The 17,215-nt window shown below is 40.5% G+C and overlaps 3 protein-coding genes across 4 annotated transcripts; 2 read left to right on the plus strand and 1 right to left on the minus strand.

Moving 5' to 3' along the window:
- The first annotated feature begins 3,932 nt into the window (after nucleotides 1-3,932).
- On the plus strand, nucleotides 3,933-5,944 carry LOC148324872 (ras-related protein Rab-11B-like). The gene is made up of 5 exons (XM_088313337.1): nucleotides 3,933-4,097; nucleotides 4,927-5,122; nucleotides 5,198-5,391; nucleotides 5,592-5,672; nucleotides 5,777-5,944. The coding sequence occupies exons 1-5, from the start codon at nucleotides 4,058-4,060 to the stop codon at nucleotides 5,920-5,922; spliced, it is 657 nt and encodes a 218-aa protein (XP_088169463.1). The 5' UTR covers nucleotides 3,933-4,057; the 3' UTR covers nucleotides 5,923-5,944.
- Nucleotides 5,945-7,757: 1,813 nt separating this feature from the next.
- Nucleotides 7,758-12,366, plus strand: LOC148324873 (E3 ubiquitin-protein ligase MARCHF2-like). 2 transcript variants are annotated; one of them, XM_088314211.1, is made up of 5 exons: nucleotides 7,758-7,995; nucleotides 9,414-9,637; nucleotides 9,904-10,099; nucleotides 10,404-10,613; nucleotides 11,203-12,366. In XM_088314211.1, exons 2-5 carry the CDS (start codon nucleotides 9,468-9,470, stop codon nucleotides 11,359-11,361), a joined length of 735 nt encoding a protein of 244 aa, XP_088170337.1. In that variant the 5' UTR covers nucleotides 7,758-7,995; nucleotides 9,414-9,467; the 3' UTR covers nucleotides 11,362-12,366. The 2 variants fall into 2 exon arrangements, with proteins under 2 accessions (XP_088170337.1, XP_088170336.1); XM_088314210.1 differs by having other exon boundaries at nucleotides 7,759-8,129.
- A 554-nt stretch (nucleotides 12,367-12,920) lies between these two features.
- Nucleotides 12,921-16,326, minus strand: LOC148324874 (ras-related protein Rab-11B-like). The gene is made up of 5 exons (XM_088313042.1): nucleotides 16,176-16,326; nucleotides 14,672-14,867; nucleotides 14,403-14,596; nucleotides 14,239-14,319; nucleotides 12,921-13,399 (listed from the first exon to the last, which is right to left on the minus strand). Exons 1-5 carry the CDS (start codon nucleotides 16,213-16,215, stop codon nucleotides 13,254-13,256), a joined length of 657 nt encoding a protein of 218 aa, XP_088169168.1. The 5' UTR covers nucleotides 16,216-16,326; the 3' UTR covers nucleotides 12,921-13,253.
- Between the last annotated feature and the right edge of the window lie 889 nt (nucleotides 16,327-17,215).

Below are 17,215 nucleotides of genomic sequence, written 5' to 3' on the forward strand. Positions count from 1 at the left end.
AATCTCCAAAAAAAAAAATTGACCAAGCGATGACACGTACCTCAAGAAAAGTCGTCGATGCGAGTTGGTGCACTAGCAAGTCAAGGTACCACTGTATTATTTTTTTCTTTTTCTGAATAACCATCGGATGACATGAAATGACCCCTGATAGTTTAAAGATTTCCCACCCCTTGGCTTCACCAAAAGAAATTTGGGGTTCTCGAAAGCCCAGACCTGAATCCAATTGAGATGCTGTGGGGTGACCCAAAGTCAGCTGTGCGCAACAAGTGATAAGGATTTCGGGTAGAACTCTTATGAGAGCTTATACAAAGCTAAAAGGCTAACTGTCCGTATGCTAACAATGTTACATTTTTTTCGTGTGTCGTCAGACCAAACCGTTAGCCGGGAGCGAACTGACTGTAGTTGTATTTGGCTTGTTCGACTGGTAAACTCAGGTGACTTCGACCACCGTGTCGAAACACAAACGAATGAACGGGATGTCGTATTGCTTGCTTATTGAAATGGAGCTTCATTCCATCCTATTCAGACAGCAAACATTTTTCTGTGGCACTTTAAGCTGAGCGCACCTGCTCGACACACTCGCTGCTTCTCTTCTTTTCCGGGTTCTCTCCCGCCCCCGCCACCGCCCATGACGTCACACGCGCCAGTAGCAAGATGGTGCATTTGTCGCGCTAAAAAAAAAAAAAAAAAAACAATTAAAAAAAAACATTTGTCGCGCTAAACGTCAGTCAAATTAAACCCATCCGAATTGGTCCCGTGAAAAACAATTAAAAGTAGACATTTTGATACATTTTTTTAAACGACTCTAGACACCTGGACACAATGTAAAAAAAAAAAAAAAAAAAAAGTGGACATGTCCGGGCAAAAGAGGACGTTTGTCACCGTAACATATGAAATCCAAAACAATCGACCGTGGCTGTACTCTGGTTGCATCCTATTTCTAAAAGTAAAAAAAAGATACAATCTCAGATTGATGATGATTTTGCCCTTTAGTTTGGTGCTTTTTCTAATGAGGTCACAATGCTAACAAGTTAGCTGCAGTATCGTTTGATCTTAATTTTTTTTGTATATATCGTTCTAAATTGACTGTCTTCATATATGAATTTTCTTCCTACAGTAAACCCTCTATAGTGACTGAAAGGCATGAAGCAGATCGTGCAGCCGAAGCCCAAAACCTCCTCAACGGTCGAAGTGCAATCTTTTTGTCTCAAGAGGCGGGAGGGTGGTCGAATCAATCAACAGACTGGCGCCGCAGAGAGGTCCCTTCCATTTACATATGATACTTGTGTTTACGTGTGACATAGTACAAGTATGCTCGTGTGTTATATGTTTTTGACGTGGCACACATATGTCTTATTTCACATCAACATCTAATGGGCGGGCTCGTCTTCACTTGCCCCAAGTCGGCAATGTTGGAGCAGGACATGTCGGTGTGGGTTGCCGTTGTCGCATATGTAACGGGACAATCCATTAGCCTTTGATTTAGTCGCCTGGTGACACTATAGATGAGGCGTCACCATCTCCGGTCCTCAAGGGCCCCTATCCTGCTTGTTTTAGATGTTTCCCGCCCTCCAACACGCCTGACTCAAATGATCAGCTCATCAGCAAGCTCTGCAGGAGCCTGATGATGATCCCGATCCTTTGAATCGGTTGTTATGGACGAATGAGACATCTTAAACGCCCTACTCGAGATTATGTAATGAATGATGGGCAGGTGTCTCTCCAATATGGCTGCCTCACACGCGCATATTGCCATGCGGCGTGGGGGGGTTAGCGATGACGCACCTGTGGCTAAAAGCAGCGATCCATTTATTTTTAATTCTGAATACTTTATGTATTACCCTGCACATGTTATTATTTCTTGTAAATGTTACACGTTTTGAAAAAATCTGATTGAGCCAAAGAGCTTTGATCATTTGGGTGCATCTACGAGTGCGGCTCTTGTAGACAGCATATGTTGACCAAATAGTAGCCTGCCTTCTAATTGGACCCTTGTTTGGAGGAAATGTGGTAATATTGTTTCAATAATAATAATATGACAGTCAAACTCCCCAAGCTAGTTTTTTAAGATTAAAAATAATTGAAATTCTGCTTTTTGCATATGCTGTCCACTGTGGGTCGATCATGTCAAAATATGATGATCATTTTGACTTTTTAATGGTTTCTCATTGCTTTCAATATTATTATAATTGCCAACAAATGGGATAATCTTATTGTTTATTGTTCTCCATTGGCGTCTTATTCTCTAATTTTTATTTATTTTAGTTTTATTAGACAGTGCAGTACTTATTTTACTCTTGTATGACAATAAATACTCAAAGGTTACTTAGACCTGTAACATTAATAAAATTGAGTGAGTTTTAGTTCAGAATAAAATGTTTTATGACTTAGAAACAGCTTATTTCACAAATTATTTCCAGTAAGAAAATTGCTAACGATTGTGTTGGACTTTGGTGGGTCGGCTATATTTTCACACAGCCTCACAAACGCTCACCTGTCTTTTATTTTTTGTGTAATAGATGCCAGCATGTTGCTCGCGTTGTGTATTCAATCTAACTGTCATTGCAGATGGAAAGCATAGCAGCAATATTTTGTACAGTCCTCACCTCCTTTTGCTTTCAAATTGCCTTAGTCGATGATTTTGATCTTTCACTCGTGCAGTCCTATTTATTTGTCTTTCTCGTCATTGTGCTCCTGAGAATGTGTACATAATTAAAAAAAAAAAGAATATATATATATATAGAAAGATATACAAATATATTTTCCATGGGAAATGGAGAATGTTATTTTTCTTTGGTTTTATTTTTGCTGCTTGGCCGAGAGACGATTGCAATCCGCGTAATTTGCTGAGTCATGTTCCTCAGTGCCGAGAAGGAGCTGCATGCAGCTGTCGGGTCGATATTACTGTACATGCAAACCAGTAGGGATTCTTCCAACTTGTTCAAGCTGTGTTGTGTGTGTGCGTGTATGTGTGTTGTGTGTGTCATCCAATAGGAAGAGTCCTTTCCAGAGACAAAGCATGGTTTAAAAAAAGAATACTGTAATGCATATCAGAAATGTGTATTAATGTATATCTGTGTATATTCATCTATTTATACCTGAGCATAAATAGATGGCTGTATATGTGTGTGCCTGCGCGCGTGTGTCTTTCGACTCAATCAGAATGAATGCAAAATAAAGCAGTTCTATGAATTGTCCAATTCACAGTTTTGTTTGGTTTTTGCTTTATTACATAATCGCTTATCACGAGTGAAGGGGGGGGGTCCAAAGCACAGATGGTAGCAATTGTGTTTGGAATCAATAGAAAATAATGAGCCGTTTGGAAGTTCTTCGGGGACTGTTCTAAAGAAGAATTAAATCCACCACTTTCTCTGGAAAAAAATACTGATGGATTGTGACATCATCATCCAGTAAGAAAAGGGGGTGGAGTACTTCCACAGCTAATCAAAACCACAGGTTATGAGTAGAATTTACAAATGTAGTATGACAACATCTAATCGTATATAAAAAGTTTAAATAATGTCATTTTTGTTGTTAAGCGGAATATAAATAGAATAAATAACATTTAGTGTAATATGAGGTGGGTCGTGAATTTATGCTGCATTCGAGGAAAATAGGAAGTCCGAACAGTCCCAGTTCCGGTCTGTGACTCCGTGGGTGTCGCCATTGTCGAGTGATGTCACACAGTCGGTTGCTGAAGTCCGGGTCCTTAATATTTTTCCAACCACGCAACTCGGACCTCCCAGTTAAACAGGCCGTTCTAGTGCACATTCCACAGTCGGAAGTCGGAAATCCTTACCAGGAAAAATCTGACTTCCTTACCTTCCTCGAATGCAGCATCAGCGCAATGGCGTCTTCCTGCATTGATTCGTCCCATGACGGGAAGGCAAGCCGATTTGTCGACACAGCTGTCAATCAGACACGTACCGATTCTAATTGGTCCAAAATCACGTTCTGTCTAGTGACGTCTACCTTTTCCTGCTTGGGGGCGGATTTTGACTGTTGTTGGGCAATATTTGGAAAAGTAACAGTCAGACGTTAATCTCCTCAGAAAAAAATGGGAAACCGAGATGATGAATACGATTATTTATTCAAAGGTAAGGCCTTCCGGGGGCGGACGAGCAGCAACGTTCGACGCTTGCCGTCGTTCTTAGCCCGTAACACAAGGAAGTACTACAAAACAACGGTAATGCTAAAGTTAGCTCCCTGGGGGAACAGAACCACACAAGTTGTCGAACAGTAGAAGAAATAAATATTCCATGTTGTGTTATCGCAATATGTCGGGGATCATACTTTGACCAATATTGCTCAAGAGGCCGTGGACTCAAGTGCTCCGGGAAACAAGCTATTGTGTTAAGTAGCTAGCTTACATGGACGCGACCGTATCTCAAGCTGTAGAAGTCGGCACTTTGCATGACGTCACTCACCGTGCAACTCTGAGGCCGAACAGACAGTTGTGAGTCGTGCTGTCAATCCGAGCAAAATTCATGCTTTATAAGAATGAAGCTTCTAAAGTCACTCAAAGGCAGTGAACAGCCACCAATTTGTGATTTTCAATTCTTGAATTCACCTAATAAGAAAGTAGTAATTGGTGCCAAGGAAGTACGATTGAAGTGATATATCGAGACTCAATGACTAAGATCTTTAAATGTGATCCTTGGACTATGCAGACAAACAATGTCACATGTTAGTAATATACTTGATTTGAATGTACAAAAAAATGAAAAATCTTTTTAAAGGAAGCCTTTACTTTAACTTAGGTTTTCACAGATTTTTCCAATTTAAAACATGTGAATCATAATTAGTTGCCTTATTAGACTTCAAAACAATGTCAAATCTTTTAGGACGGCCAGTATTAAAAAAAAAAATAAAAAAATCCCTAAATTTTCCACGCTGATTGTTGTGGTTGGGTTTGATTACTTGCAGTCGTGCTGATCGGGGACTCCGGTGTGGGCAAGAGCAACCTGCTGTCCCGGTTCACCAGAAACGAGTTCAACCTGGAAAGCAAGAGCACCATCGGGGTGGAGTTCGCCACCCGCAGCCTGCAAGTGGACAGCAAGACCATCAAGGCTCAGATTTGGGACACGGCCGGACAGGAACGCTACCGAGCCATCACTTCAGCGTGAGTGTCCCCCCCAATTTGGCTCAGTGCGTTTTGTTTGCAAATGAAGGGGCTGACCGTGTTTACCGGCATCAGGTACTACCGGGGAGCGGTGGGAGCTCTGCTGGTGTACGACATCGCCAAGCACCTGACGTACGAGAACGTGGAGCGCTGGCTGAAGGAGCTGAGGGACCACGCCGACAACAACATCGTCATCATGCTGGTGGGGAACAAAAGCGACCTGCGACACCTCAGGGCCGTGCCCACCGACGAGGCACGGGCCTTTGCTGGTAAATTTATCTCATTCTTCAACTGTATCAACCCCGGGGGAGGTTTTTACCAAACTGCGGGGAAAAAAACAGGGACAAATAGATATTTAAAAATTTGTTTTGAAAGAGGTTCCATATACAAAAACATTTTGAAATTGACCCAAAGATTCCTGAAAATATTCAGCATGACAAGATTCTCATTGCTGCTTTTTACGCGACAGAAAAGAACACGCTGTCATTCCTCGAAACCTCCGCCTTGGACTCCACAAATGTGGAAGAAGCCTTTAAGAACATCCTCACAGGTAAGGAGGAAGAATTCATTTTATTTTTATTTACTCAGACCATGTTATTTATTTCACTTGTTTTCTTTTTTTTTCGTTACTTTTTTAACGCATCTGCCGACCAGAAATCTACCGCATCGTGTCCCAGAAGCAAATATCGGACAGATCGGCGCACGACGACTCCCCGGGCAACAACGTGGTGGACATCAGCGTGCCGCCCACCACCGACGGACAGAGGGGCAACAAAATGGCATGCTGCCAGAGCTTGTGATGTTTTTTTTTTTCCTCCCCTTCCTCCTCACTTTTGACTTCAATCCCATTCCCATTGACCCGGTCGTATGGAAAGCGGCGGCGAGGGGATGTGAAGCGTTTCTTGATTCCCAGACATTGGAAGTGTGGATTTGTATTTTTTGTTTTTTACACTCCCCATCTCAGAGCAGACACGATGCCCGGAAACAGAGCAGCCGTGACTGTCTTGACTCACAAGTATGAAAAGCCATCCCTGTTTTGAACACGCACACACCAAAGCAAGACACACTCAATTATGAGCAGCAGCATTTGAAGAGATTCTATAAATGTTGCTAAAAGCTTAATCGACCGGCTAGCGCACTTTTGCACATCCAATCATTTCAATGTTTTTTTTTTTTTTACATTGCCATCATCTGGGAACATTTCAATGGTAAAATGATTCACACACTCTGTTGAGCAACATCCAGTAAGTGATTTCCCAGCGTAGGGAAGGATGTGCGTGACCCGTGTGTCAGATATTTCTTGTGAAAATTGCTTATGCGTCAATAAAGCCAACGACAAATGTATTTTTGGAGCCGTGTATTCGTCAATAAGCGTTTCCCAGCAAAATATTCTGCACGGCGTTGGGAGTAACATTTTACAAAAGTGACGTCGTTTACCGGTTGTTGTGACACATTTTCAAAATGTCTTTTTTTATTTCTCACTTGTGAACTCTAAAATGCAAACTGCTCGTACTTTAATCAAACTATCACTTTTCACGTTGACGCTAAATGCCAGGGGCTGATTTACAATTAGGCAAACATCGGCAATTGCACGCGGCTCAGAGATTTGCATGGACCCCAAACGCCAGCCGAGTAAATGAAATGGATCTTTGACGTCTTTAGCCGTCAATGGTAGTAAAGGAGTTGTTAAAAGTTTCATTTGATTTCAAGGAATTATTCTTTGACTCATACTTCACATACTAAACTTACTTGTCCATTTAATATTTTGTCTATAATTAATTTGATAACTTCTTTATTTTTCGTGTCCAATTAACACCTTTACCAACGACTTTTGCCATTTGCTGTCGACTGAAAATGTCTACACACGTACGCGGGAATCAGGTAAGCAAATTGTTTTGTGATCAGAATCAGTACTCCCGAGTGGAGAAGAAAGAAGCCACAAATGCGGATCAACCGCAAAGCCGCGGAGGTCACCTCTTCCCAGGCCCTCAGAGGACAGTTTAGTACGCGCGCCAAACGGACGATGCGCTCGTTCACCCTCTTCATTTTTGATTTATTTGCCAGTAATCCTCAAGACTGATTTTAAGGACGACATCGAGTCAGACAATCTTTCTAGCCGCAGTAGCACTGCTGTCCGTGTCATCTGAAGACAAAGTGGAAAGTGAGACACGAGTGACGCTTTTCATCACGAGGAAGTGCGTATTAAAGCGGGTCAAAATGTCCAACAATTTTTTTTTTAATGTTGATTCATGTTTCTATCAGTTACAGTAAACGCACTGAGATAATTCGCTTGTTCCGTCGTAATCTTTGAGAAGCATTATAGCTCATGAAGTAGGAGGATCTTTGTGGTTCAAAATTCATATTCAAGATGTTGGCAGTACGGATGTGAAAGGCCAAATATGACTTTTTGACCTCCATTCAGAAAGTCTGCAGATAATTGATTTCATGTTTTACAACCCCTCAAAGATTCCTTAAAAAAAACTGATAAACATCCAATATACGTTTTCCTCGAAATAATGAAAAAAAAATAGTGGAATACATCCGAGTACCAAACCGCGAATACAAGGGGGTCGACTGTATCACTTATCATGATGCGCGATGACGTCATCCAAAGTGTCACGTGGTCCGATTTAAATAACGTTGCGTTTTGCCTCCTGGACAGCAACACCGGAGAGTGTCCGAGGAAGAGTTTTCATGCTCGACCGAGCAAAGTGGAAGTGAACCAAGCCGGCGTAGCTTCTTGTAGCGGCCGCACCGCACAACTTGTCAAGCGAGCTCGCACTTGGAGACTTCCGGCCAAGTGCTGTGGATTAAAGAGTGTCGGAAACGAACAAAGATGCCGTCATAAATTGTCATCACGAAATTACGAAGCGGTAAATTGGCTTGTTTAGTTTGTTGTGTTTTATTTTTTATTTTTTTTGGTTGTTTTGTTTTTTAGTTTTGTTTTTATTTTTAGTTTTTTTACGTTGATATCTGTCTAATTCCTGGATGGGGACCTTGCATGCATGTAAGTATAATGACAGCATTTTGTCTGTGATGTTAGAAATGGGAAAGGTGATAGACTCTGCTCCAGGCTGTATCAAAACTACGGCAGATATGGAACGACAATATGAAATTATCAGGAAAAATATTTGTATAGTTTTATTCTTGCTTTTAATTTTTAAAGTTTAAACTTTGGCTTCCAGTGAGAAAGCTCAAATAGATGTTTTTGTTTTTATTTTATTTCATTTAATTTCAGCGTCAGTTTTAGATCTTTTGTTCTTGGAGTTCCTCATCCTAAATATGTGAACGAAAGTAAGTTGTTTTATTTTAGTCACAATGGTGCAACTTTTTGCAATTTTAGTGACATAAATGAACAACCGTGCGTGTTCTTAAAACTGGGGTGTGGTTATGTCCAGAGCTAACCATTTAAATTCAAGCACTCCAATTCCTAGTAGGATTTTTCCAGACATTTTTGCTACTATCCCGGAAGGATTTTGACATTTTTATTTAATAATTTAACCCTGGCATTTGATGAGGGATGTGTACACTTTTTTTTATCCACCTAATTTATAATAACAACAGATTATTGAATGATTCAAATCCCCATAAATCCCCGCTCAACAACAATGGCATTTTTTGGTGACCATCTGCCATACTTTAAAAACAACAAAAACAACAACAAAAAAACATCAAAGTTAAATCCTCAGAATTAGAAGGCGTTTCTGTGTTCCGAACAGCACACGAGACACGTTTGTCTGCGGAGGAGGTTGTCGTCATAGGTCTGCGCCTTATCTTTATGTGAGAGTTATCGCAGCACCGCCAGCTGTTTATCAGTTTGCTGCAGTGTCCGAGCGCCACAGCTGATGTAACGGCAAATTGTTTCCACTTTTAAGCAGAGCTGAACAATTAATCAAAATCAAATCCACGTGACAATGTTGTTGAATTTATTTTTCCAATCGCAAGTCTGCATATTTATGCATTATTGTTGCAATCTGACTTGTGATCTCCTGACTCGTGTTTACATTATTTTTCAAAATCGTTGAGCCCTGTTTTAGTGATGGGGAAAATGAAGCTTCAAATTTGCTTCATGAACCAGTTGTTGTATTTTTGAGTCCTCTAGATGGCACTGTTGATTTAAATAAAGGCTTTTAAAAAATGGCAAGTCAAGTGTGCTTTCAGCCCAATGTTGAAGAGAGAGTGCCATCTAGAGGAGTCCAGAAATACTACAACTGGTTCATGAAGCAGATTTCAAGCTTCATTTACCCATCACAACCCCGTTGACTCGAACCAATGTGTCTTTTATTTGCAGAGTGCAAGTGCCGCCGTGGTCCAAACTTGACGCCTGTCTCGGCACCGTTTAAGCATGTCGTCGTCGGGCGGTTGCTGTCACCGGCCCGACGAACTTTGGGACGGTGCAAAAGACGGCGACGTTAAAACGAGCGCGGAGGAAGGAGAAGAAAGCGACGGTGGTCGCCCGCAGGTCACGGTGGTTGACGCACACCTGCTGTCATCCGTCATCAAAACCCTGCCAAGGTTTGAGCGCAAAAACATTCTGGTTCGTTATCGAAAGGCAATGTTTTTAAATCAAATTTGAACAGTCAAAAAAGCTACAAACAACAAATTAAAAATAAAGTGAACCCGCTTACCCTTTGAGGACTGCGCCAATTTCAGATCTGTCATTGTCGCAATTTTTCTCCACCACCTCATCATCGCGTCAGAAAGAAGCCAAATAAAAAAAGCAAAAGAAGCGTAGTTCATCCTGAAGTTTTATTTTTAATGTGATGACTGCGTTTGTGCAGCGATGGTCCCATTTGCCGCATCTGCCACGAAGGAAGCTGCGCCGAAGTCCTGCTGTCCCCGTGCGACTGCACCGGCACGTTGGCCACGGTGCACAAGAGCTGCCTGGAGCTCTGGCTGTCGTCCTCCAACACCAACTTCTGTGAGCTGTGTCACGCCCGCTTCAGCATCCGACGCAGACTGCGGCCTTTCACAGAGGTAAACATTTGGGGCCTGAAAAAAATAGGAGTGCTCTTGATGCCAGCTCAAACTTTTGACGACAATTATGTGAAGGAAAGTGATGGTGCATTTATGATAGTTTTTAATAATTAAAAAAATATATATTTTGGTACAATTTTTATTGAACTTTTTGCAACTAAATTATTTCAATGCGTTTTGAATTCAATTGACAATTTTCCGCTATTTACGTGGAGCGTTCAAACAGCGCACGTTACCGTAGCGTACGCTAATATTCTCGCGGTGCTACAAAGAATGGATTTATTGCGTTTGATTTCCCGCACAGTGGCTGCGCGATCCGGGCTCGCACGAGGAGAGGAGGTTGGTGTTCTGCGACATCGTGTGCTTCCTGTTCGTCACGCCGCTGGCCACCATTTCGGGCTGGTTGTGCCTGAAAGGCGTCAAGGACGACCTGCAGTTTGGCAGCTTGCTGCAGAATACGGGCCTCATCTCGCTCACCCTCGTCCTCTTCACCATCTACAGCCTCTGGACGATGGTAACCAACATCCTCATCTTCACGACAGTCACTTTCAGACTGCTCGCTAATGCCGAATTGTTATACTTTTTTTTTTTTTTAACAAACTGTTTATGTAACTTTCTGTGCATTCACAGTACAAAATTGTTCTGTACAGGCAGTAAACAACTCATTTTTTTCCAACATAGAAAACTGCGGCTTATAGGCTATTTTTTATTTTTTTTTTAATTTTTTATTCATTTATTTATTTATTTTTAGTTGTTGCAGCTTATATACATGGTCCGGAAAATATGATATTTGCTTTTTTTTGTGCTAAGGCCAATGAAGTAATTTTCTTTGCCACCACATGGTGGCATCTTTCTTCTAAAGTGGGTTGGGAAAAAGCATTTCGACTAAAGAATATAATTATTTCTGTTGTCAGTTAATCAGTTGATGATTTTTTTCGATTAATCGATGAAACTGATTTACATTTTGGGAGGTATTTTCAATTCCTTTATTTAAAAAAAAAACAAGACATTATTTTAAATATTCATTGATAGGCTTTATTCAAACAATTATTTGAATTATAATAATGACAATGTTGCACGTGTTTGTGCGTGTGTACGTGCAGGTGTGCCTGCGCTTCCACTGTAAGCTGTACTCTGAGTGGAGAAGAAAGGACCAACAAGTGCACTTGATCATCCCCAAAGCCAAGGAGACCGTCTCTGCTCAGCATGCTTTGCTCTCCGCCATCCCGCTCCACATTCCCTCCAACCACAGTGTCGTATGAGAGCCAAATGGGAGGATGCACTTTTTTTTTTTTTCTCTTCCATTGCTTTGTCTTGTTTTTAGCTCTCTTGCAAGGTTGACGTTGACCTGCAATTAGTGGTGACATTTTGGAGGGTGACATCGTGGAGGCCAGGAAAAAAATACAACACTGGACAATTAATGTGTGAGACATATTGAGGGCTGCTTGAAGGTTGGGAAATCTCCAAATATGAAAATAACCTTCTTTGACGTGCATCCAAGGTTCAATTTGTAATGTTGGTGTGGCTATCATGAGTAGAAACAGAAGAAAAAGTCTCAAGAAGCCTTCACTGCATATACATAAGTTTGGTAGTTTGGTTTGAAGCGGCCATTTTGGGGGATTTATACTTGACGTCCATTCGAATTTTCTGCGAGTGTTTAATTTATAGCGGATTTTTAATTTTTGAAATGATTTTTTTTTTTTTTATTAATTTTTTTTTTTATGTCGACATGAAGTCTGGACGCTCGGGCTGCACTCACCCCACCTCCAAGTCATAACTGTTTGACAAAACACACACCAAAAAAATAAATAAACTGGACAAAGGAACAGAAAACTGGTGAAAAAGGTGTTCTGATAAATAACTGGCGGCAGTTCAGACACAAAAACTTTGTCGCTGCCACAAATGAAGTCCACCATTTTGCTTTGGAGCATTTTGACTTTTTTTTTTTTTTTTAAACAATCATATTCCTTGCATGGATCTTTTTGCCACAGCATTTTATTTTGGGACACGGTTGATTTGCGTTTCTTTCAACAAATTTTTTTTAATTAACTGAAGTATTCGTCATGGCAGCCCTCCCGACGACACTTTGTTAGCAACAAGACTTTGTTTCGAACTCTGTATTGTTTGACATGCTTGCACTTCATTTATAGAGCAGTGTGTTTGATTGTATTATTTATTTGAATTAACGACTGTTGAGTGATTTTATGTTTTGGCTGCGTGGTTTTATTTATATTGATGATTTATTAAACCACACTCCTAAAAATGTTTTACAGTCTAAACTGGTATGTTTCCACTTTTTTTTTTTTTTTACCCCAAATCTGTCCTGTACAAATGGAAATTGACACTGAATGGGGAACAAAGCCAATTGATATTTTTTTTATGCCTGTGCAGTTTGGCATTAAGAAAAAATGCTCTTTAATCGTTTTGTTTGTGTTTTTATCAGCAGCCCTCAAACGGGTCGGGTGGGATTGTTGAGCAGGGTGGGCTCATCGGGCTTATGAGGGCTTTGTTTATCCGTCTGTTTACTGTCAGTCACATCCAGAGCACATTTGTTTTTGTTAATGAAAACTAACGAAATAGCTAAAACTAAAATTGAAAAAAACATTCTCATTAATGATTTTTTTTTTTGCTAAAAATAAATGAAATCAAAATGAAATGACATTTTTAGATTTTAAAATGTATTACTTTTTTTTTAATTTCATAATTGTATTTCTTTTTAATAATTTATATAAACAGCCTATTTGTCTTGTGACTAAATGTGAGCAGTGTTGCATTTCATAGTTGAGCTTCAATAACAACGTTAAATAATCAAAAGTGAGCGTTTGGTCTTGACGTGAGACATTTTTGAGAATTTTATTGTAAACAATCAGTCTTGAAAACTTCCAACAACAACAAAAGTGACAACTATGCGCAATAAGTGTTCAATAAATACATAATGACACGTTTTTTATAAATATATTTGGCATGACGCAAAAGGACACGGGAGAGAGTCACGAATACTGCTTGAGTGCCATGAAACTGGTCTGCGCTGAAATGTCGACGTTCAACAAGTTGCTTCCATGACAGGAGGAAAACAAAAAAAAAAAAAAAAGGTGCTCGTCCCGGGCAACCTAAAGGTGGCGGATGAGGATGATGATGATGATGATGAGAAAGGTCACAGGTTCTGGCAGCACTGCACTCTGGGCCCCTTGTGGCCATCGCTGGTGGGCGGCACGCTTATGTCCACCACATTGTTGCCCGGCGACTCGTCGTGCGCGCAGCGCTCGGCCATCTGCTTCTGGGAGACAATTCGGTAGATTTCTGCGGCCCAACAAATGCAAAGAACAAGAAAGAAATGAAGAAATATATATACACACACATTAGTGTCGCCATTTAAAAGTTAGCCATTGCGGGAAAAATATTTATTTCATTCAGTTGCAACTCTACTTAACGTCGAGAGGAGCGAACTACTACTTTCCATTCAATATAAAGAATCTTAATATTTCCAAGCTATAGTATTTTTTATTTGAGTTATTCTATTTTATTTATTTATTTTAGATTTTCCTCAAATGATGTCTAAAGATGTAAATTTATTTTGCATTTTTGTAGTGACGTTAGGTGCTTATTTCTCTTTTTTTCTTGATTTCTTTGGTCGGTTGTATTTTAATGTTTTTTTTAATATTGTTTGAAATATAGTTGTATTTTTAATATTTATTTTGCACTTCAAAAGAATGTTAAATAGTGGTGTTAAATGACTGAATAAACAATTACACGCAAATGTTCACTATTCACAGCCGCCCGCTATCTCTGCAAATAGTGGAGGGTCCACTAGAGTAGTCTTCAATTATTTTGCATTAGTATAAATATGCAAATAAAACGCATACACAATTGAGAAAATGTAACGTATAACTTCTGAACGTGCCTAACGCTTAGTTAAGGTGATCCATTTTATTAGAGAGGAGGCCTTTATTTGTCTAATGCATTTGAAAATTGAAGTTGGCACGTTCTAACCGTGCTTGCGTTTATTTTCTCTGGACTCTAAATGGTTGCTCAGTCAGCTGGCCTCTGATGAACCTCACCCAGTGAAGCTAAAGAAAGTGGAGGGAGGGGGAAAATGTTTTGCTAAAATGAACAAAAAAGTGAGCTTCGCGTGTGCCCACCTGTTAAAATGTTCTTGAAGGCCTCTTCGACGTTTGTGGAGTCCAGCGCTGACGTCTCAATAAATGACAGTGTGTTCTTTTCTAACCACGAAATACAAAGTTGTCATTTATTTTCCAACTATGCCGTTAATTCTTTTGAGTGGGGAACGAGGATGTGAATTTACCAGCAAAGGCCCGTGCCTCGTCGGTGGGCACGGCCCTGAGGTGTCGCAGGTCGCTTTTGTTCCCCACCAGCATGATGACGATGTTGTTGTCGGCGTGGTCCCTCAGCTCCTTCAGCCAGCGCTCCACGTTCTCGTACGTCAGGTGCTTGGCGATGTCGTACACCAGCAGAGCTCCCACCGCTCCCCGGTAGTACCTGATGCCGGTAAACACGGTCAGCCCCTTCATTTGCAAACAGAATGCACCGGGCCAAATTGGGGGGGACACTCACGCTGAAGTGATGGCTCGGTAGCGTTCCTGTCCGGCCGTGTCCCAAATCTGAGCCTTGATGGTCTTGCTGTCCACTTGCAGGCTGCGGGTGGCGAACTCCACCCCGATGGTGCTCTTGCTTTCCAGGTTGAACTCGTTTCTGGTGAACCGGGACAGCAGGTTGCTCTTGCCCACACCGGAGTCCCCGATCAGCACGACTGTAAAAAGAAATAAAAAAATGACATATTTAGTTTCCTGCGGTAGTCAATAGGATAAAAAAAAGTGTTTTGGCGCCATCTGGTGGCACTTTTGTGTCAAGGAACAATATTGAAATGAGGGGACAGAGCTTCATTAATGAGTCATGGGGTGTCCAATATTTTGTAACATCAATTGGCCATTAGGGTTCTGGTTGCACAATCTAACGGTTCTACAAAAGTACAGTGATACTTGATACAAGCCAATTTTTCTTTTTAATTTGCACTTCACCACTCTTAGTGTTATGTTCAAGGTGCAATGAAATTTCAGGACTATTGAGGCTTTTTCCCAAGAAATGTGCTGCCTCATATCAGAAAGCTTGGTCTCAGTTGCTAAAATAAATAAGTGTTGTATATCTGTGGAAGGAGCTGAAGTGCATTCTCTGTCGCAGTTTTCTCATGAGAAATCGGCCAACATACCTGCAGACAGGTGAGGGAGTCTCACTGACAGTTACAGAAATTGTTTGTTTGCAGTGATTACCTCAAAAGATTGCGCAATAACATCTTCAGAGAAGGCCTGTTTTAAGAGTGTTGTACTATATTTTTATTTCAATCCGTATAAATCTAAAATCAAACAGGAAAAAAAGTTTTATTAGTGTATTTTTAAAGTAAATTTTCTGAAATGCAATTTCCCGTCAGACTTTTGGTGCTTTTTTGTTGTCATTGACATTTCAAGGGAACCCATAATTGCATTTTGATTAAAAATACATTAACCCCGTGAGAAAAATGACCATGTACATGCAGTCTCAAATTGTTTTGCGCTTGAAATTGCGAAACTGCCAAGAAAACTTCTTTGCAAACTTACGTTCAGCTTTCTTCCGCCTTGGGCAACACACATACGAATACAAATACGCCCACGTGTCAAAAACAAGTCTAATTTGTCATTGCTGTTAAGAGGATATGAATTTATGACCATATGGGACTGGTTTTGTGTTCAAATAATGTGACAAATAAAGTTTGGTGGAATTGAATCAGTGTTTGCAATTAGCTTGCTAGGCTATATATCACGACACTCCGTGCAAGATGCGCAAAAAAGAGTGATACACTTAAGCTCCATGCAAATATAATGACTTAAGAAGTTAGTAGTCCTGTATATCAAGTTTGTGCGAGATGACATGTTTGATATTTGCCTTAACGAGGTCGTAAAAAAAAAAACAAGTGGCTAGTTACCATTAGCCGCCTCCACAAGCAGTTGCGTGATGCTAGTTAGCACAGGTGCTAATCACCTGATGTCGCTGATCTAGTCACGGAAAGATTTCTCTTTTGTTTTACCTTTGAATAGAAAATCATATTCGTCGTCTCTGTTCGCCATTCTCTCATTAATGTTCCGTCAGTCTGTCAGTCCGTCTTTCAATCAGTTGCGCAAGGACTGCGGACTGACGTCACCAGTCGGAAACATGAGGTGAATCACAATGTCACGTGACATGCCTCACGAAGGCGGAAGAGCTAACCGTGATCAACCTATTGTTTAACGCTTTGGATTTGGTAATCCAAATTTAATAAAATAAAATAAAATAAAAGTAATAAATAAATTACTAAATAAATATTTGATTAAAAGGACCACTGAGAAAAAATAAGTGATTGAGTGTGGATTTATATAGATTTGATTTTTACTACACAAATTGTAATTAAAATGTTTAGAAAATCATTACGCATACTATTTTTACATTGTTTTTCCCATTCTGTTTTATCTATCTATCTCTCCCTCTCTCTCTCTCTCTCTCTATATATATATATATATATATATATATATATCAGAATCAGAAATCCCTTTATTGTCATTGTACTCAAGTGTGCAACGAGATTAGAGAGCTCCCCTCTCCAGTGCAATACAACAATAATTCAGATAAATATATAAATTAGATAAATAAGAGAATAGTTAGTGCAATGGAAAATAATACTGAATAGGAAAGTAGGCGGGGGACACCCTGAACTGGTTGCCAGCCAATTGCCGGGAACACATAGCCAAACAACCATTCCCACTCACAATCACACCTAGGGACAATTAGGAGTGTTCATAGTAACCGACCGTGCATGGTTTTGAAATGTGGGAGGAAACCAGAGTACCCGGAGAAAACCTACGCAGGCACAGCGAGAACATGCAAATGCCCCACAGGAAGGCCGGAGCTGGAATCGAACTCTGCACCTCTGAACTATGAGGTGGACGTGCTCACCAGCCGACCACCATCCCAAGGAAAAAAAAAAAGAAATGTGCTGCAATAACCTGTCATTAAATATGACAATGAGTCAACACTTTTTACAACCTCACTATCATGCGCTGCCACAATGTGTGGAGGCAATTCTTACCTTAA

Source organism: Idiotropiscis lumnitzeri, chromosome 13, assembly GCF_059441095.1.
Source record: "Idiotropiscis lumnitzeri isolate Australia: NSW breed Sydney's pygmy pipehorse chromosome 13, RoL_Ilum_1.0, whole genome shotgun sequence".
Taxonomy (NCBI): domain Eukaryota; kingdom Metazoa; phylum Chordata; class Actinopteri; order Syngnathiformes; family Syngnathidae; genus Idiotropiscis; species Idiotropiscis lumnitzeri.